This window comes from Larus michahellis, chromosome 1 (assembly GCF_964199755.1).
Source record: "Larus michahellis chromosome 1, bLarMic1.1, whole genome shotgun sequence".
Classification (NCBI taxonomy): domain Eukaryota; kingdom Metazoa; phylum Chordata; class Aves; order Charadriiformes; family Laridae; genus Larus; species Larus michahellis.
This window is the reverse complement of record NC_133896.1, coordinates 93560046-93581938: the sequence shown is the minus strand read 5'-3', so window position 1 is coordinate 93581938 and position 21893 is coordinate 93560046. Positions and strand designations below refer to the sequence as shown.

Sequence of the window (21893 nt, the reverse complement as noted above, 5' to 3'; positions counted from 1 at the left end):
GCCATAGGTCTGTGGCAGAGCCAGCTGGAACCAGCTAGAATGAGGCTGTGTCTGGCATGGGGCACCCCTGGCCTCTCCTCACAGGCCACCGCTGCAGCCCCTCGCCCCCCACTACCAAAACCTTGCCACACAACCACTGTGCTTCTGCAGTCGGACAGGGGAAAAGGCAGAAGCAGGTCAAAGTCATGAAGGGGAGAGGAGATGTGTATGTCTTGGAGATCCAAGTGAAGGTCTCATTCCTCATCTTGAAATGCTGCATATATTCTGCTCTAATCTCCACATATGCGATACCCAGATATTTGATCCCATATCCTCAGGTATAATAGATATACTCTGAGATGGCTATGGAGTTTGAGGAGACTGCAGGACCTGAGAAAGTTGCAGATGATTGTGAAAGGCATCACACATCTAACAACAAACTGCCTAGCTCTTTCACCAGCTGCCCAGCTGGCGCTTCACTTGCACCAGCTGCTGTTTCTGCTGCGTCCTCTCTCCAGGCTTGACACAACCATGTATTAGTTCCAACAAGGTGTCTTGTGCAACCCTGCTACACCACGTGCTTACTCTGGCTTGGTCAACCTGTACTTCAGAAAGTCTTATCTCACTACTGCCAGCACTGCTTTTTGGCTCCCATAATTTTTTGGCATGCTAGAGTTGTGGTATGTTGCTGTATCAGTTGCAATCTGTCACCAACCCTGGGTAACAAGGCTCCTCATGCAAGAAAATGAAAGTGGTTATTTTCTCGTCTCTAACCAGGTAGATAAAGTGCTGTCCATCTCCACTGTGTACACGTTATCACAATGAGATTCCCTTCCAGGTTGGGTCAAGGCTGTGGCTGTTGAGTGCTTTCCTTTTGCTCTTGTGACTGCAGCAACCCTGAGCGGGGAATGGAGGAGTGGTTTTCCAGACTGGTGGCCTGGAGGTCTGTTCTCACAGCTGGGCCTGGACAATCAGGACAGAAGAAGAGGAGGACAAGGAAAAAGGATTCTGCTTGCTGAACTGTGCTGTTCTGTCTTTCCTATGACAAGATCCGAGCCAAGTGGCTGATTACTGCTCCAGATAAATGGATATGTAAGATCTGAACAGTACGGCTGGCAAAAGAAATAGAATAGTGTGCCAAGCTGCTGTTAAGGAAATGCATTTAGAAAGATAGATGAGGAGTGCCTTTCTCATTAAATAGTAAATAAGGGAAGGGTTTGGCAAGGCAAGTGAACCCTCTACAATAAAAATAGCAACAGTACAGCATAAACTTTGTTACTGAAATGGTTAAACAATTCAAGACAGGGTGTGAATGTATTTTGAAAAGGCAGTTATCAAAGATGATGTATCAGCTGCAGGTGCCCTGCAGGGGGGCTGCAGGATGGCCTCAGTGCGGAGCGGCCAGGGCTGCCCTGTGCAGGACACAGACGGCTCCAGACAGCTCCAACCAACCCACTCCAGGGTGAGCCCCTCAGCCAAGACGGTGGCACTCTGGGAAAACAAAGTTAAGAAAGGGCAAAAAATGCTGCACAGCAGCATTGAGAGAGAGGAGCGGGGAAAAAAGTATGAGAAACAGACCTGCAGACACCAAGGTGAGAGAAGGAAGAGGAGGAGGAGGTGCTCCAGGTGCTGGAGCAGAGATTTCTGCAGCCTCTGGAGGAGACCATGGTAATGCAGGTTGTCCCTCTGCAGCCCATGGAGAGACCATGTTGGAGAAGGCTCCTGGCAGGAGTTGCAACCCATGGAGAGGAGCCCACTCAGGAGCAGGTTTTCTGGCAGAAACTGTGGCCCGTGAGGGACCCATGCTGGAGCAGTCTGTTCCTGAAGGACTGTAACCCTTGGGAGGGACCCCACACTGGAGCAGGAGAAAAGCATGAGGAATGAATGGCAGTCACAGAGTGCTATGAACTGACGGAAACCACCGTTCCCCATCCCCACTGTGCTGCTTGGGGTGGGGGAGGACGTAAATTGAGCCTGGAAAGATGGCAGGTGTGGGGAGATGGTATTTTTAGTTTTGTCTTTTAAAAAAATTTTTCACTCTTCTGCTCTATTTTTAATTGGCAATAAATTAAAGTAATTTTCCACAGCTTGAGTCTGTTTTGCCTGTGATGGTAACTGGTAAGCAAGCTCCCTGTCCTATCTCAACCCATGAGCTTTTTCATCTTATTTTCTTCCCCTGTCCTGTTGAGGAGGGGGAGTGAGAGAGCAGCTGGGTGGGCACCTGGCAGCTGACTGAGGTCAACCTGCCACAGGTATTAAGGTCTTATTAAGAAAATAATCCTTATGCTTTAAGAACTTTTGCAAAAAGTATCTTGTTCTGGGGGGTTTTTTGTTTTGTGTTGTGTTTTTGGGGTTTTTTTTTGGTGTGTGTATGGTTGGATGATCTCAAAGGTCCTTTCCAACCATGAAGATTCTATGATTCTATGATGCAGGTGCTTCTACTGCTAACACTGAGCTGGAGATTTTATCTCATTGTGTCATAGGGTACATCCATGTCCAGTCTTTTCTCATTTTCTCTTATCAGTCCATAAAAGTGTGAGAAGTATTGCACAGTCCTCTGTTCTTCTTGACTTCTGTCAGAATTAGAGCACAATTTGCTTTGTACATTGTTCATTGTGCTACTGTAGTTATCTTGTTCAGAACTTTTGCCCTGGTGTCATTCTGTAGTTCTGTTTTACTTCATTTTACTTCAGTTTTCTGCATCTATCTTCAATTTTCCAAGATTGCTGGTAGCCCTATTTGCCACCAAGGCCTCCATCCTAACAGATACAGTCAGTGTGGATACAAAAAACCTGATACCCCTAGTTATTGAATGAGAAGTTCCTCATTCAGTCCTCTCTTGAAAGAAGTGCTTACTTACTTGCTTCTGAATAGAAATTATTTGGGCTTTCTTCCAATCTGATCCACCATCTTTTCAGGTCCAGGGCTAAGGCTGCTTGGAAAGCTAGCTGAGTCACGTTCAGGAGATAGTCTGCTTCATCAAAGTCATGAAAGATCTCTAAGATCCATTACATAGGATCTGCTTAAGCATAAATAACTGCTTAAGTTATTTATGGTAGAGACATATGTATAGAGAAGCGCTTACGGCAGAAAGAAATATTATGTGCCAAAAATTGCAGTTCTTCAGAATGTGTTGTCCGTGTCTATATTAGCTAGCTACTCTCCTTCCTCTCCTGATTCTTAGTCTTTTTTTGAGTACTATTTTTCACAGGCATAGAGGATTATATGTGATAGGGGATTATATGCGATATAATGCTTTATGACTGTGTGCAGAGGGGTGCAATATAAGTGGTCTCACCATTTACAGCTACAGTAAAAATGCACTGGCTAGTGGGCTTTATGTATAAATTACTACCTACCGTGCAAATGTACTACTGAATAACATGAATACCTCAAAATATTGCTATTATTGCATAATACCTTCTTTCAGTGTATCATCATGTTAAGTTCTACCAGTCAAGAACACACATAGAGCAGTCATACAGAAGTGTTCAGTTCTTACACTCCCCCTTACTGTGTATGCCTTCACTACCTGCTTTGCACATCACTGCACTTGCCATAACAGAATATGAAGAAGTATTAATAATTATATCAGAGTTTACGTAGTAAGCATTCATTCATTAAGACCAGATCACATATTAGGTGATTATACTGCTAAGAAAAAAACAGGACTTGTTTGCACTAGATGAACAAATTTAATTGTGAAGTCTGTGAGTTTTGAATATGTAATGATAAGGACCCCTGCAGAAAGGTACATCATCTCATCTTCTCTTGCCTCTTTGCATTTTTCTGTCATGTTTTACTTCAGAGCAAGAAAGTTTCAAAAATACAGAAATGTCCCATTTCAAAGTTCCAGAAGAAAGTATTTTAGGTCTTTCATTCAAGTTGATTATTCATGATGATTTTTTAAGTGTGCGTTATGTAGCATAAGAAAATATTTTGAAAAAGGAAAATCAAAGCAAAATTATTAAGCAAAAGATTATTTTTATTGACCCCCACCTACATATTCTCCAGAGTTACTTTTGTAGGGAATGTTGAAGTTTTCAGATTTATTTCTACAATGGAAACGAAAGTCAAAACCTGGAATTCCTCCAAAGTGTCCTTGTTCTGATTGGAACGCCTAGTCTCCATATACGGGGGTATGCACAGTATGCTGCAAGTGCTGGTACTGCTCTGGACTTTTTAAGGGACTGTGCTTCACAAGTATTTTTTCAAGAGAAGCAGTTGTTATTCGTGGCCCAGTCTGTCTGTTTGTTTGTTCTTATTTTGTACCCCTTTTTCTCTAGCGTTAAGACTCGACCTGTGCGAATGCCTCCTGGATACCAGGCGGATCTTGTTATTCAGTTGGTGTGGGTGGATGGTGAGCCTCCACAACAGATTACCAGTCTTGCTGTAAACTCTGCTTATGGACTGTAAGTAACTCAAAATTAAGGTTTAATTGATTTATTGCTTATTGCACTAAATCATGTATTTTCCAATTATATATTGCACTAAAACATGTATTTTCCAATTATAGTCTGAAGTTTCCCATGGACGATTTAAGTCAGACTAAAAATAATCAAAAGGTGCTATAACCCAGATTCTTCGGGAAAAATTATTTGAACTCACATAAAGATTGTAATATGAGATGTCGAACTGCCATTCTTGCCAATATTTTTACTATTCCTATTTAAAAGACTGAATCTTTTCACATTATTCTTTCCATCCTTTCAAATAAAATCTAATTACCTTTCAAATCTGTAATTTTTAAAGCTATTTTGAAAGGCTGACCAAGGTGAAATACATTTCATAGAAAATGGTGATGTGATTAAGTGTTCAATGTCGTTTATCATTACATCATGTCTAGTTGGAAATTATCTTATAAGAACAGCATTTTTATGTCTGTGCTAATCTCTGTTTGCAAGAGAACCAGTGACCTGAAATTGAAAATGGAATAAGGAACATTCAAATGCAAAATTCTGTATGGAAATGCAAGTGAGGGTATCTGTGTGTATTTTTTTCCTTAGGTTCAATTTGTTTACCAATTTTTAACTCTCACTGAGAGTTGCCCAGATACATTAAAATGGTTTTCCCTGCAGAAGGTGTTACTCCAGTAAAAACTGTAGGCTGTAATGGATGTTAGGTGTCTGACTCCTACTGATTTTCAGTAAGTCACTTGACTCTCTTCAGAGACTTTGCAAATTTTATGCAGAGCCTTTACATTGGTGCAAAAATATTGTCATTTGGGGGCTGTTTTGTCAAGTCTTTGTCCTGAATTTCCAGACAGTTTCCTATTCATGAATTCTGGAAGTTTCTTTTGTTTTACCATACCTATGAATTTATCACTTGTGCAAATTCTTGGGTATTGCCTAATGTGTTCCCTTGCAGGTCTCAGGCTTCAAGGCAGCATCTGACTTCAGGAATAATCACACCATTCTCTCACTTGTAAACTATTCTGACAGATTGCAGTTCTAGTACTCACAGTGGTTTCCTAAACATACCTGATTCAATCAAATGCTTTAAATTGTTTCATTTGTTAGAAGCAGTAATAGTTTATAGGACAGCCTCCTTTAAAACACCGTATATTAAGTAGATGAGTGTTTTAGAAATAAATGCATGTATCAATAAAATAGCCCAATAACCTAAATTTAACTTTCCCACAAAAGCTGCCCAAGAAAGGCCTGTTTCTTTAAATATCTTCTGCAGAGTCTTTTCTCTTTCCCTTTCTCTTGTCTCTCGCAACTTTTTCCTTGGACCTATGACTTTTAACAGTACCAAGCTACCAATTAGAAGTATTAACACCTGTTTTATTTCTGTTGAAATGAATCATCAAAAACTTTCTTTATGGTATGAAAGTAGAAAAGAAAAATTGCAAAATGTTTCAATTACAACTGAAGATCTATAAGGTTAAATACAAATACTAAATTTGTTTTAAAGGATGTTTGGTTGGACTGAAAACACTCTCTGAAAATTAATACCAGCTCATGGTGATAAAAATTTTCAGCCAATCTACATATTAATTGTCAAGAAATGTCTAACAAGAATTTTAGGACATTTCAATGAAAGATACCAACAGAACACCTCCTAGCAACTATTTCTTGTCATCACTCAAAATTGATAAATTCATTATGCTTATTTTGTATTAGATTTCATAATGATTGGATGTTAGCAATTTATCTTAAGCCTTGTTAATAGTAATGTCTGTCTAGATTTTCTTATCATTCCTCAGAAATGTTATAATATCAATGAGTAATTTCTGATTTTTCTTGGTAAAATAATTTTTAGGTGTAGGAAATGCAATATCTATGCTTGTGTGTGAACTTAGAGTTTAGAAAAATGCAGACCAGGAAGTCATGATCCGTTTTGTGGATTTGCTGACCCCAGAGTGAATGATCACTACCTCTTCTTGTGACTCATGTTTTCCAAAATTAATAAATCTCAGGTTAATCATTTTCAAAATGCAGATGGCATTAATTTTTGTTCTGTAAAGTATTAACAGATGAGATCGACACTCACCGTTTTTGTTCCTTTTTTTTTCTTCTCCACCTAGAACACAGGAATTGCTGTCATACATTACGCTAGTAATCTTTTCTACTTCAATATCCTTTCTCTGACAATGCCTATTAATGTATGCTTTAAAGCAAAATACAAGAATGCCAAAAACAAATAGCGAAATAATATTTTACTATTCTTTATCAGTCAATTTGTGTCAAGAAACATGAAGACATATAGAACAGAATGGTCTTCTGGCAAATGTAACACGTGGAGTTCCTTTTTGTTCCAGGGAAACTCTCTAAAAATTATTTTGTTCTTATTTTAAGCCAAACAGGCTTTAGTAATTGCTGAAAAAGATATTACTCTACATACATAAAACATGGGGTTTATTCCTCCGTGCGCCTTATGATCTTCCCTCATAAGCACAAAATATTGCCAAATAAAAGTGTATTTTTACACACGTTAAGCTGGTGTATATTGCTAGCTGCTTAAGCTACCGATCAATGAAAAGTCAATGGGGAAAAAAAGAGTGTGTTCATAGTGTGTCTGTAGATGCTGTACTAAAGTCACTGTTAAGTCAAGGGTAGAAAACACAGTGTAGTAACAACCAGTAGAATTTGACCCACTGTTGTAGATGGTGCCTTAATTTGCCAGTTTAACAAACAAGAAATTTTCACCCTTTACCTTTTCTGTGGAACCCTGTTTTTCACAATGGAAGCAGAGGAAGAAAAGCCACAAGAGAGGAAAGTGTTCTATGTGCCGTGCTTCCCCTTCCTCTGTCTCGTTCCTTCTCTCTTTCCTTATTGTTTTTCCATGCACAAATTCATATGTGTCCTTTAAGATATTTTGGAGCTATATTAAGACTCGGGTGGAGGTGAGTACACAGCTCACATTTAGTTGAACTGAGTGATTAAATATTTTGCAGGGCTTTGAACTGACCACCTTAATTATTTTTTACATAAAATGATGTAATTTGATCACAAGTGATTCCTAATCTGATGGAGCATGGTTTGGGATTTTGAGTTCCTTGTGGCTGTACCTGCAATCCTTTCTATCTTAAAGTTGAAATTGCAGTTTGATAGAAAAGGAGACAATTCTGTAGGATAATTGTCAGTATATAATATTCCTGCTTAAATGAAGTCTCCAACAATGCAGTGTCAAGAGTTTGGCATAAGGATCCTTTCAATAGCCGTATGCTTTGTGAATTTATTTGCCCTTATTTAAATCAGAAAGGAATGGGTCAATTTTGCTTGTCTGTTTTAATATTAAATCTTAAATAGGTTTAATGCTTTAGTGAGACTATGAAGCAAAGATATTATCTGCTGAGATGTATGGGTTTCCATATTCTATGGATAACTTCAGACTTTCTCCCAGGTGTTACATATAGACATGTTTAGCATTTTTTTGGTTTCTTCCTTTTCCCTTTTTTTTTCCTTTTCCTTAGATAAATGCATTGTTTTCTTCCTTCCCCCCCCCCCAACCTCCACTTCTTCCAAGCTGGGGGAAAAGCAAGAACAAAAAACATTTTTATGGGAGAGGAGGAAAAAGTGCTGCTGGTCCAGTACAACTTCTTCCCTCTTTCTGAAACTAGTGTCAGAAGGAAATCAGTAGAAGCAATAGAGAAGAATCAGGGCAGAATGCTTTGAAAGGGACTTTGTAGGCAGCAAAGGAAATAAATTGTTCCATCTCTTTTTTCTTATAACACCATAGCAGTCCAGATCTTAGGCAGTCTCACGCCAGTTGAAAGATCTTGCCCATAAATCAAACCACCATCAAAATGCCATTTGTAGAAGCATTTCAGAGGGGTAGAGACTGTTCTAGCAGGAATATATATATATTTATATATATATATACACACTGTAGCCAAGCTGTTGGAGTTGGATCGAAATTTTATAAATACCTTTCATATTTGGGTATCTCCACAATACAGCTTAATATGTTTCATTTATATTTAGATTAAAATAATTATTTATACATGTATTTGTATTTATATTTTATTTTATATACACATTTCTTATATATGTGTAACCACTTTTTAAGATCTACATCCAGATTTGTAGGCTTAATTTCCATCATTATTACTGGAATTATAGTGTTCAGTAAAGCAACTTTTAGAAGTTATTGCAATGCGTTTAGCACAGAAAGTAAATTCAAGTGGGGAGTCTGCTTTCTGGAAAGTCAATTACTGTGTTTCAGGACACAATTTTATAAATTCATGATTACAAATCTGTAAGAATTTTATAAAATGTAAGCCTTGAGTAGTTTCTGAAGAAAATGTTTGTGCAGAATGCATAATAATAAATAATAATTATTGTTGCACCACTTAATTACCTATTACTAATACCTTTGAGGAACATCTCTTTTCAGAGTGGCATTTGGGAACTGCAATGGCTTGGCCGTTGTGGACTTCATGCAGAAGACAGTACTGCTGAGCATGGGAACCCTTGACCTATATGGATCAAGTGATCCATACCAGCGTCAACCCCGTTCACCTCGCAAAAGCAAGCAGTTTGCTGCAGGTAGGAAATAAATTATTGCCTTTATGAGCCTGATATGTTCTTTGGTTTTTTTTGCCTGTGGCTTTTTATAGTGCTTTTGAAATGCATGACTATTTGCCGGCCAAAGGAGTTTCTATAACTTGATAAAAGAAACCTAACATGCTTTAGGTACTGACACTTTCTCAGAAACAAAATGTTTTATGAAGTTTATTCTTTTGGGATGGAGGTCAGCAAGTCATTCCCTTAGCTGAGTCCGTGAACAAACATAACGAGCAGACCAGTAAATTGTTTCTGTGGCAGTCACTTGAAGTGTAGCCTGTATGCTATTTTCTTTCTGCTTTCAATAAGTTCATACCAATAGGTAAGACTTCAATTTAAACTTAACGGTATCTTCTGCAAGTACTATTCATTGGTATTTGAATAGGCAGTTGTGTTTGGAGAAGTGTGACACCTGAGAGACATGTTATGTATGTAGCACAAGTAGCTCAAATTAGCCACTTTATTAGTGAATTGAAGCTCTTGATATAAACTTACTAAACCCAGCTGTACCCCATTTTAAAATTTGATGCCAAGAGGATCACATTTGTAAGTCATAGCTATTATTATGCATTGTGTGTTAGAAATATTAGTCCATCAATACAGCTAAATTTTACCATACATTTTTGGTTATCTAAAGAATTTACCTGTATGAGAAAAAAGTCCAAAGATCATCTTTGTTTCAAGTCTTTTTACTCTCATATTCCATACTAACATACTTGAGTCAGACACAATTATAAAATGTGTTTTACAAAAAATCTATTTGAAAATGTTGAGTTTTAGATCTAACCATAAAAGTATAAAAGCAGCAGATCATAGGGAGTTTATGATATCAGCATTTTCATCAGCAGACCCTGCACTGTGTCATCAAATCCTATTTCTCCATAGAGTCAATGGAAACTTTTTTTAATTGGGAATATGTTAGTACTCCAAACAGAACGTAAAATTTAGAGAATTCAGGCCTATTTCTGTTCCTGAAAGGCCATTTATCTCACTTTCTAGGCATTTAATCATGGCAAGCTTAGTTCTCATCTGTGCCAAGTGCTAAGGATATAAATTTGGCACAGCTGAGGAGAGAAGGAACAAGCAGTTTTAATTTCCCTTCAGCTTCTCTGTCTCCTTCAGCCAGACTCAGAGCAGCTCCCAAAGTAATTTGAGCAGCTAACCACAAGTCATGTGCTGTAGAGCCCTGTACAGAAGGTGGAGGGTAGCTGGTGTAGAAATAGCTATTATCAGGACTGTACCACATCAGATTTCTCTGTGTTAGTGACAGTCTTGGCCAATCCTTCAAGGCAATGTTCCAGCTATGCAGTGCTGCTAGAGTGGAGCCCGCTGCGTATAAGTGACTGCTAAGAAGGAATACACACTTCTAGATTGCTCATAGAAACTATGCATCTAAATAAAGCCTCAGCTGCTTTCTCACCATCCATCCCACGTCCTTTACTTTTTTGATTATTTTTCTGGTTATATCTCCCGATTGGAAGGTAAGCATCTGCTGAAATTTTTTCACCTTGGCTGTTCTAGATGCTGGTTATGATATCAGTTCCTTTCACTTTAGACTGTTTTTTCTCTCTTTCCTCTGCCTGCTGCTGATGCTGGTGTACTGGCATGTTCCAAAGACAACTTTTGCATGCGTGGCCTGTCTAACTTTTATCCAGATTTAACGAAACGGATCCGTACTTCCTATCAGAGTAAGTTCTATGAAGGTTAGGCAAATAGCTTTATCATAATTGGACTATGCCTGACTTAAATCTATGTGTTTGTGCTTTGTAATGTGTTTTTTTTAAACACATTCAGCATGCATGCAAACTTATTACATTTTGTGATGTCAACCATGCTTAATTTTGAAAATTATCTTTATTATACAGATATCTGAAATCTGTTTTCGTCTTCCAAAAGAGTCAATGAGAAAACCTCAGTGACTTATATGGGGCAGACTGGGCCTTAGAAATGATTTTTCAGCAATGTTATGTTCTTGATGACAGTATCTTTCTTTGGTTTTATATTCATTTCAGTGTACATATATGAAGCATTTCTTGTTTTGCAGTGGCACTGCCTGGTTATAGTTATTGATTAATTCTTCTATGTTTTCAGAAGAGCAATGTGGTTTAAAAGAGTACAGATTGGATTGGGCGCTGTGAAATTTAAAATGTTAATCTTGGCTTGGTACTTGAATATTTGGCTTTGGGGAACCATCCCATGCCTCTGATCTTTAATGGGGAATGTAAAGTGGATTTAAAAATACATACATCAAAGAGAACTATGAAAATTAATGTTTTTAATATCTTTAAATTTTGAATTATAGTGATACTCAATTTAAATATTAGTATTCATCACTGCAGAATGCGATGAACAAAGCTATAATTAATTTTGCAAAAATGACTGTTCAACAGATGAGCTGTATGTATCTTAATTAACTGCAGTACTTATATGTAATTAGGTCTCCAGGATGCCTCTTATTCATCTCTTTTTAAAGTAGTTTTCACAGAACAACTGGGTAGGCAATTTTACATTAAATACTCAGTATAGGCAAGATAAAGGGGTGGCAGTTGTTTTATCATCTCACATAAATATGGAGTTGTGTAGCTGTTGAAATACACTTGTACACTCACACAAGAAATTCTGTTCTGTGTCTCTAGACTGATTACTTGACAACTGATTTCTATGATTTTATCTCGTAATACTTCATAAAAGGTGGCCTCTTCAGTTAAAAGATTAGTCCAGGTACAAATCCAGCAGTCCATAAAAAGGTTTGGTGTATAATGTCTTAAAATTTATTAGTCTGGTCTTGCTAGTTTCAAGTCTGTAACAGAGAACCTGGGGGACAAACAGCAGTCAAAGGTTTGGGGGGTTTCCCCTGCTAAAAAATTAATAAATTCTAAGACCAAAAATGACCAACGTTTTCATTCAAAATTACAACCACAGACCATGGAGTTTTCCATAGCTGAAAATATATTACCTTGTTTCCATCTTCAACCCCAAAATCAGAATGGTCCGCAAAATCTTCATAACCGAAGAGTATGAGTCTGACTCTTGTGTAAGACTGCATTAACAGCTTCATTTCTTTCCTCAAAGATTATTTGGTTATTGCTTTTGCTGTTCAATACTTACACAGGAGTAGGTACTGTACGATGTACTGAAAGATGCACCAGGCACTAAGATAAGGAACAGGGCAAGACTGTGTCACAGACTGTAAAATATCTTGCTAAGTCATTCTCAAGTTATGTTTTGTTGTATGACTTATATATGAGTTTTAAGAGGGGTATTGAGAATGGATTTAGGATTTTGCTTACAGGTTTATCTCTTCTCGTAAGGGATGATTATGGGAAAAGAAAAATAAATTATTTTTGGAAGTTGTGCAGTTGAAGCTGATATTATTAAGGCGAAAGCAGGAGCAGTCATGTGATAACATAAGCATTAGGTCTAAAGTTTTGAGGGTTATATAAATGAAAATGGAAGTTAATGGGAAGACATATCAGGAGATGATTCAATTAAGTAATGAACCAGCAAGATAATTTCATGAGGATCAATTTGAGAGAACAAGACTCGCAGGCAACTCGAAGCCAAACAAGAGATTATCAACGACCAAGACACTTAGACTTTTGTTGGTCATTTTGGAGGTTATTCGCAGGAAGAAGCAGTCTAGTTTATTATCCAGTCTGAATCTAAGAGTTAAAGTGTGATGTTCCAAGGATCAAACCAAAATTACGGATCAGAGTGTCGGGGAAGACTCGTGCTGTTGGCTGTGTTGAAGTAGCAAAGAGAAGATTTTAGCACAAAAAAATAGAGTTCATCTTGGCAACGTTAACTTCACGTCTGGAGGCTTGTGAGTAAATTTTAGAAAGGCAGGATTACTACTCTAACTTGGATGGAGGGAATCCAAGTTAGAGATGTGTATTTATGAATCATTAGGGTAAAAAGGTATTTATTGCCCTGTTTACAGGAGAGAATCCCCTCAAATACTGGGACAGAGAGATAAAGGAAGTGTTGATGTTTCAATCTGGGGTGCCTTGCAACTGAAGAGGAAAAAGGAAAAAAAAAAATCAAACAGGGAGAAGCAAAGTGTTGGAGAAGAGAGGTTTGCCAAAGGAAAAGACATAATCAACAATATGCAAAGCACAGTGGTGGAATAATTGTTTTAAAATTTAGCCAATAAATCTATAGAGAGCTCAAGAAGAGTAATGTATGCATGTGTAAGCTAGACTCAAAAGCATCTAGGGTGGACATAGAGCATTAAGACAAGACATTCTCTGGTTTGGGAGCTGAAAGTTGGAAGAGAGAAGCAAGGGAAGAAATCAGAAGGAGAAGTGTATTCAGTTCTAGGCATAGATAATGGGAGAGACGGAAACATAGTTGTCCTGTCAGGGGAAGTAATTTGAGGAAAATAAGAAGTTAAGATGAGGGTAAGTGCAGAGATGGAGGTAGCTTTCTGGTGTTGATGACCCATTCCATTTGCTATAACATCTGCTGGCAGCCACCTTCTTTTGTAGCAAGAATATGTGCCAAGCCAAATAAAATAAACTCTCTCTGCAGTGGTGCAGAACTGTGGTGATGTTTGTTTGTTTTCCTTTTTTTTTTTTTCTTCAATTGAAATCAAGTTTTACATGTTATAACCTAGTGGTAGATAACATATATTCAAATATTAAAACAAGTACATTTACTGCATCTAGAGAGATAGCATTTGCAGCAGAAAGTAAAAATACCAACTTGCAAAAGCAATTTGCATCTCGTACTAAAAATTCATACCATCTGTTGGTAAAACAAGAAAATAAATAGTCTTTATGAAGCATCCAAAAAGTCAGCAAGTTCAAAGTATGTTGATCCATTGAAGAATAATTTTCAGAATGAAGACTTTTCAGTGAGAACTCCTCCTTCAGGCCAGTCCCTTGAGAGGATGTGAGCAAAAGTAACCTTGGTCTGACAGGAGGACACAGAAAACGGTGTGTTATGAGTCATTACATATCAGTAATTGACACTTTAAATCACACCTGTCAACACAGTAGAAGCTAATATAGACTGAGTTTTAAGTCAACAGCCATATTCTGAACTAACTGTCATTTCCAAAAATGCATCCTATTTAAACATAAACAAAACATAGCATGGTAATTCAATCTGAAGATAATGGATTAAGATGACACTGGGCTTACTTATTGCCTTGTGAATATTTATGAAAATTTATTTATTATTCACTTATTTATAAGCAAAGATGTGCTGGCTTTCAGTGCTTTTAAGTAAATGATCAATCTGAATCATTTAATCATAGAGTAAGAAATTTAAAATTTAAAAAATAATTTTAAATTAAATTATGAGTTCATAAAAGTTGTTACTCCATGCTAGACAATAAGTTTTTTGATCCTTTAGTAAAGAGGAAATGGGAATCACAGTAAACTCTGAAAAGTATCCATGGGACATGTCTTTAAAAGTGCTTTAATGCCTTCTTTACATCTTGCACTATTTTCACATGTTTTTAATTTGTTGAAACCAAAGCCAATTTCTTTATAATGTCAATGGGTACATCTTCTCACAGGTGGTTTACATTGTAAAACTCCCTTATTTGCCTTTAGTTTTGCTGCTATGTTGTTCTTGCTCTACCTGGATTCAAGATTTGCTGGTGTGGGGTTTTTTTTTTGTCTAAAAATAGCTAAAATATCTTGGGACACAGATTGGGTCTACAGAACTTCAAAATGTAAAGTGAAAATATTTTTGTAATCCAACTTCAGTAGCTGTTGTGGTCTCTCACACATTCAAGGGAAGCCCAGTTGCATGGAAATGCTTATACATGATAAATTATTGAAAAGATTTAGCTTGGTTTCCTTAAAAAGGAAATGGCAGTAGAAAATAAGCAGTAGTAAAAAAAAAAAAAAAAAAAAGCTTGAGAGATCTTTCTTATCTCAAAGGGAAATAAAAGACAACATTTAGTGGAATCAAAGGTAACACATAAAAAATGACAAGTATGTTTATTCCTTTCAGAGAATAGTGATGGTGCAATTTATTGCCATATAACATCTTTGGGATTTAGAATTTAGCAAGATTAAAAGAGACTTCGGATACATGGATGGATAGTGAGAAGAACTCATTATAATATTTCTAAGCAGAAAAGATTTATGGCGGGAGAAAATCTGCAAGTAGCAGTGCTTCAGCAAATCTAAGTGTCTTAAGATTTGATTAAGACAATGCCCTTGTGCAGGGCACATAGTACCACTAATGCTTAACATGGGGACTTATTGCACTTTTTTTTTTTTTAAAGCATCTGTTGATGGTCATTGTTAGAGGTGATAGTGGCTTGACAACAAGTCTAGGTTTGTAGAGTTGTTCACGTGTTCACCACTTTTAAATACCATAACACGAAACGTGTCTTTACTGTTGTAAGTTGTAAAACTATTGCCAAACATAAAGAGCTTGTAGCATTCTCACGGTGGTTGCTCCTGGGTTTTCAGAACAGTGGTGCAATCTGGTGCGTTTCCTACTTAAGTCAGTGGCACCATAGTTTGTATTGAGCTGTAATATTATTTCTGTGAACTCACCAAAAAAAAGAAACCCTCTCTTTAGAAGCAAAATCAGACTGGATGTTAGGAGGAAGTTCTTCACCATGAGGGTGGTGAGGCACTGGAACAGGTTGCCCAGAGAGGTGGTGGAAGCCCCACCCCTGGAAGTGTTCAAGGCCAGGCTGGATGGGGCTTTGAGCAACCTGGTCTAGTGGGAGGTGTCCCTGCCCATGGCAGGGGGGTTGGAACAAGATGATCTTTAAGGTCCCTTCCAACCCTAACAATTCTATGATTCTATGAAAATCTGACCTGGCGTGTGACGTTATAATTATCATCAATAGTAACTATACAAAGTTTAGAAGAACTTCATTAATCACAACATCATAACCATAGTGTTAAAATTTTAATATCTCCAATACTGCATTTGCAGTTTATGTATCATTTTATTAATCTAAGGCCTCTGATGCTATGCAAATGTGCCAAACTCGCTCCCGCTGTACCTTGCAGACAGTTCTGCAACAAAAATACGTTATTTCCCTAATCTCTAGGTACATAGAGAAACCCCAGAGTCAGACAGAAGTAAGATTTGCTGTAAGAAAGCTATACATAGAGAGGCTCTCTAAATGGTTACAGTTCCTGAATTCTATCGTAACATCTAAAGTGGCTGGACTCACAAATGATTGGAATAAAAAATTCTCTCACAGATTCTAAGTTGAATCAAAGAAAGATTCAAGTATGTTTTCCAAAATAAAAAAAATCTTTGGTTTTTAACATTAATATCTAGATTGTGATCTTTTGCTGTTTAAAAGTCAGGAGCAAATATTTCATTACTACTGACTTAAGAAGGCAAATCAATACTACTGTTTTTCCAAAGTGCTCTTAAAATTGTTCTAGCACTCATACAGATTCATTAGTGGTAGGAGCTTTTTATTCTGCTTGTTGGGGCTCTGGATTCTCCCTGTTCCTTAGAACAGTTCAGAATTCCATTGTAATAAAAATATCAGTACCTACATTAAGATCCTACTGATCTTAATAGAAAGAGAACAGCACTGGTGATCAAACGGTAGCAGAATTTTTTTAAAACAAAGAGTCTATATGAATTTTAGCAATGAGGGTCTCTGGACCTGAGAGTACAGAAGCCATAAAAATTAAAACATGTCACGTTGCTGGAGGCATGGTGCCAGATTAAAGCGGATTAAAAGGTCGTGGCAGGATGTTTGGCTTCCAGGATACAACGTATGCAGAGTGCGCATAAAGACAGTATCAGTAGAACAGTGATGCACATCTGAACGTGGGCTGATGTTCACTAGGCTGTATGACCTGAGTGCTGTGAGTCCCTGTAGCTAGCAGATGATGTCTGGTGCTGGGCTGTCTGCCGGTCCCAAGGAGTCTATGGCATGAAGGGTCAGAGCTCCTTGTAACAAGTGTGAAACACTTCGCATAGGGCACCATGGGATACATATGAAGGGCACATTTGCATAGGTATGGCCTTGCCCGGTTCACAGTTAGCCCATGGTAAAGGGTAGCATGAGCTCAGACTTTCTCTCCCTAGCATGCCAAAAAGCATGTTTAAACTTGTATGTGCAGCCTGTGCCAAAGATGGGTCTTAGTTTGATCACAGAAACAAGCCCAAGCTTAAGGAGTGTAAATTAAGATTACTTTACTTGTTGCTGTTTTCTCTGGTACACTGCTACAAATGAGTTCCTCACAAATACTTCTAAACAATATATAAGTTATCTTGTGGTGTATTCAGACAGCATTATCATTGCCTCTGTGTCCTTTTAAAATGAGCTATCTTGTGTGAATTCATATAAAAGTTCCTAATACTGCATAGTAGCGGTGATATTTTTGTATTCACTCTCTTCTGGCTCAATAGAGACAGAAGACTCTACTGTCTTCTTCCCCCGCTCCTTCTACCCCTGTTTTAAGGTTTCGTCCCTGCATTCTGCAGCAGTTGAAAGCATTGAGTTGTTTCCACATCAGTTTGACAGGGATGAATGAGTTTGATTCGAATCACAAACATTTAAATTTTAAACTCTATTTACTTGTTTTCTCTCATTAGGTACAGTCACTCTTTGTCTACCCTGAGGCACTCAGAAAACAAATTTGAGTTAACGAGAGGTGTGATTTTTAAACCAGACCTAAATTTCTGCAGTGACAGCCCGATAACTGCAGTTATCTGAAATAGATATTTCCCTCGCATTTCACGCCATTCCTTTCTCCAAATTGACTTTAAAGTGCAGAATATCATCAACCAAGAAAGTTGAAGCATGCCCTGTTAGATTGTAACTTAACTTTTTAACTCCGTTTTTTCAGGCCTGACTGAACTCAGTGACAGTCCAGTTTCCCTGGAGCTGGAGCGTTGCAAGTCTCCCACTTCAGGTAAAGGTGATTGGCTTCTCTTCCTGCAGTCTGTATAAGCCATTCATGTCATGCATCACTGTGTTTCATTAATCCCTAAGAAGTGAAGTGCACAGTTACAGTTACAAAGAGAAGAAATTACCGGAGACGTGCTTATTACGTGGCACAATAAAATCCTAGGTCTGTTTACTGAAAGAAAAATTAAATGTACGTGGTGCATCTTGAGGTGAAGAGCGTGAAAGCATTTGAATTAACAACATTGTGCAGGTATATCCCTATATCCTCCTACTAGAGGCTTGTTTCTCTGTTTCCTTAAAAGGCTTGCTTTCTTTTTTCAGTAGGGAGTTCTTCTAATTTTATGTGTATATAATGCATATGTGCACGTAGAGAAATTATTTGAAAAACAGCAATATGGAGATGGTAAATTTTAACCATTAGAACCCAGCAGTGCCCAAGTTATGCAATTTGCAATGGAAGCCTAACCTCAAATAAAAATATTCGCTTATCAACCACTTTGACCCAGCAGTGAAATCTTGTCCATTTAAAGATTTATAAATGTTTCCCATTTTACCCATAGTCCTTCAAAAGGTGGAGTTCATCTAATTCCTAGAGACTTTTTCTGCAAGTGCCTAATCTGCATTGATCTCTTTAATGTGAGTTCACTGTCTTAAAGATCGTTGCTTAGAGCTGTTTTGTGGTAGCTGACTTTTAAATGTGGTGGAAAATAAGGAGGTGTAGCTGTGATACACTCATTTTGCTTGTGGTATGCATATCACTTTTCGTTGTAGTTTGGTAAGTATCGATAGATATTTCTTTTTTTTTTTTTTTTTCCCCTAGGTTATGGTAACAAATTTCCACAAATATGCTATTCGAATCCTCTGTTATTATTTCACATATTTGACTGTGTTACAACAGGACACATTAATCTTGAATGGAGGCCACTAATTAGTAATTTACAAAAAGCTGAAACTAATAAAAGTGTTTCCCTGACACATCAAGAGCTAAAACAAAATAGCTGTTTTTAAATATGTATTTCCTTGTATTATTTGCAACCTAAATTCTGTAAAGATGGGAACATCGAAGTGAAATAGGCTATAATAATACTGGTGTAACACTAGGAGCTCAAACTCTAGAGCTGCACCTCAGAAACTCGTGATACGGGCTTTAAATTAAAACAGTTGATAACTCAGTATAATTAGACTATTTATTGTGTGGCTCACTGGGATTCATCTTTTCAATCTTCTCTCCAGAAATGAGCTATAAATTCTTTTCTTCTTTTTACTGGAAACTAAGAGATCACATATGTGCATATGCTTATTTTTATAATGATGAGTGATTCCTATAGCACCTTACTACTTCTGCAGTTAACTTCAATTTTTTTCATTCTGCTATTGATCAAAAATATCTCTTTTAGATAAATTTAAGATAATTTGCTCTAAACTTTGTTCTGCTTTTCTGTTTTGGAGATCATTTAATAGGGAAAACATGATACATTTATGAATGTTTCCTATTTTAGCCCTTCCATGTTGTTTTCCAAGCTGTATTTGGATCTTTAAAATGTGAAATGAGGTGCAATTTGGTAGGCAGTAACTATTATTAGAATTAACTGCTTTTTAAAATAGAAGTTACTTCTACTGTGACTGATATTAATTATTTTTTAAAAATTAATGCATAGTTAAAATAATCTTGCTTTGGCGTACCTGCTCTACTACTGGGCAAAATCCAGTCTAATCATCTGGAGTAAAAGACCTCAGAATTGCAACCTCCAAGAACCTGGGAGCAGAACTACCCTGTGCTTGTCAGCACAACCTCGCAGCTACATCAGCCTTTGCGCTGGCTAACATTTCTTTCTCATTGAACACAGCTGATTAATCTGCATAGTCAGGGGTTTGTCAGGCGGGTTCCTTCTACATCCAGTCTTGCCTTTGTTCTATTTAAAGTTCATGGCACACAAGCTCCGAAATGGAATTGTGCTGTACTCTGTAGAGTCCCGTGATATCTGTGTTTGTAAAAGCAATGACCAGATTCCTCTGCTGAAGATAGGCCAAGACTTCATCCTTCAGAAATTTAGCAGAAACAGAAAGAGCACTTGGCTGCTGAGTCAAGTGGTTCAAGCTGCTGCCCAGTGAAGGTCCTACTGGGTATGACTACATCACCAACTGATCAGGTTGCGAAGGACAGAATGAACGGAGTTTGATTTGTTGCAATTCATTAGGGATGCCAGACCACATCAACATCAGTTCTTCACCTGGCAGTGAAGTTCATGCCAGTTACTGGCCCGGAATATGCAGAATGCATACACAAAGTGCAAACTGCTGGAGGACACTAGTCGACATGACAAACACTACACACATGATGGCATGCGCATGCGCAACTTCATCCTCAGTTCCATCAGAAGGGGAATAATTTGAGGAACAACATTGATGTGCTCATGTGTGTACTTTGAGATTCCAAGACAATGCCTAGGAAGAATCCCTCCAGCACAGTAATTTCCAATGCAGATGCAAACAGTTTTACGTCTAAGAGAGCCATTAGTAACTTAGTCAGATTTCAGTTCCAGCCAGGCCCATAAGAACAGTGTTGATAAAGGCTTCTTGGAGAACTTGAAAAATTTCCTGCTTCCTCCTCTCTTGGTCTTACCCTGAACGTTGCTTAGCCTGCCTGAACTGTCTCGGTTTTCCTGAAAAATGTATTTTGCCTGTAACATATATTTTAACCTCTGACTAAGGTTCTGAGGAGCCAGCCGAAGTCAACTCAGTAATTCATCAACTCAGTAATTCACCTTTGTTCTTTCTCTTCTCTCCTGCCCCAAATCAGAATTAGGCATTTGTTGTTCTATCAGTGATGCGAGTGTTGGAGCACTGAGCAAGAGACTGAGTGCTGAAGAATACTCCTTATTTTACATGCAGGGCTGGTTTCTAATTTAGTACAAATTCAACTTCTTCCATTAAGCAATATTTTAAATTTCTTTCACAAGACTGTCTTTTCAGGTGCTCATCCTGAACTATTTACTAAAGCATGGCTTTGCAGAAAACGTAATTGAAAAATCAGATTCCCATTCTGAATGCCTTTCAGACTAGAACATTAAATTAAACCATTTGATTAAAATTTTTCTGAAATTCACAGTGCCACATAGGTGGTAGCAGCAAGTGAAGAAATACCAATCTTGCATTTTAAGAATTGTAGGCAGAGGAGAGGAATAATCTTCCTTAATCACTACTATCTTATTTTAATTAAATTACTATTTAAATACAGTAGTGATGCATTTCCAATACTGTACAGGAAGACAAAATCTTAATAAAGCCATTAATAAAGCCATTTGAAGGCTTCTGCTGATTTGTGAATATCTGAGTGGTGGCAGTTTACACTGTAAATAAAATGTATTCCAGACATAGCAATATATATGGAACAAGATTGGTAAAAATTGTGGAACAAAAAACTTTAAAAATAAGGAAACAAAACACTTGTCTATGTAAAGCATGTTTCATGAGAACAGCGATGCAGCGTGGCATGCCATATAACGGCATTTGAGTGGCTTGAAAAAAACCCTCAGATCATTTAAAGAACAGCGGAGATCGGGATTTTTCAATACTGTCAGAATACCTTACTCTTAATCATGCATGCCGCGTTCTTTCAATGGAGAAAGTCAAACTTCATTTTGATGGTTGATTTGGAGGTCAAAACTTAGGGTTTTGTACTACACTCACTCTATGATGGCATGTGAGAGCTCAGTAGCTCTAAAACTAAATAAAAAAAATGAGGCCTTGTAAGCACTCATAATGTAAATGGTGCTACATCCAATGCTGAAGTTAATTACTATATAATATATTATAGAACAGTACCCATTCCAGAAAAGTTTACCTTTATTTTTATCATCTCATTAGGAAAATGTATTCAGGGGCTTTTAGGAATAGAATATATATATAACATACATAATTATATAATATACGTCCATTACTGCTTTAGCCATTTATACGCAGCTTCATATTGAAGCATGTAGTTGAGAATACACTGTGAGCACAAAAAATGCAAATTATCTTTGAGAGGTCATTTAGCTTTG

At 37.5% G+C, this 21893-nt stretch overlaps 1 protein-coding gene across 8 annotated transcripts in view; it reads left to right on the top strand.

Moving 5' to 3' along the window:
- Positions 1-21893, top strand: part of STXBP5L (syntaxin binding protein 5L) — a 205921-nt gene that overhangs the window by 143067 nt on the left and 40961 nt on the right. For 3 of the 8 annotated variants that reach the window (XM_074593581.1, XM_074593539.1, XM_074593521.1), the window contains exons 17-20: positions 4266-4391; positions 8821-8972; positions 10607-10678; positions 17789-17854. In XM_074593581.1, the coding sequence (XP_074449682.1) occupies positions 4266-4391; positions 8821-8972; positions 10607-10678; positions 17789-17854 (416 nt within the window). Of the gene's footprint in view, positions 1-4265; positions 4392-8820; positions 8973-10606; positions 10679-17788; positions 17861-21893 lie in introns of all 8 variants that reach the window. The other 5 variants (XM_074593571.1, XM_074593588.1, XM_074593561.1 and 2 more) reach the window with 3 other exon arrangements.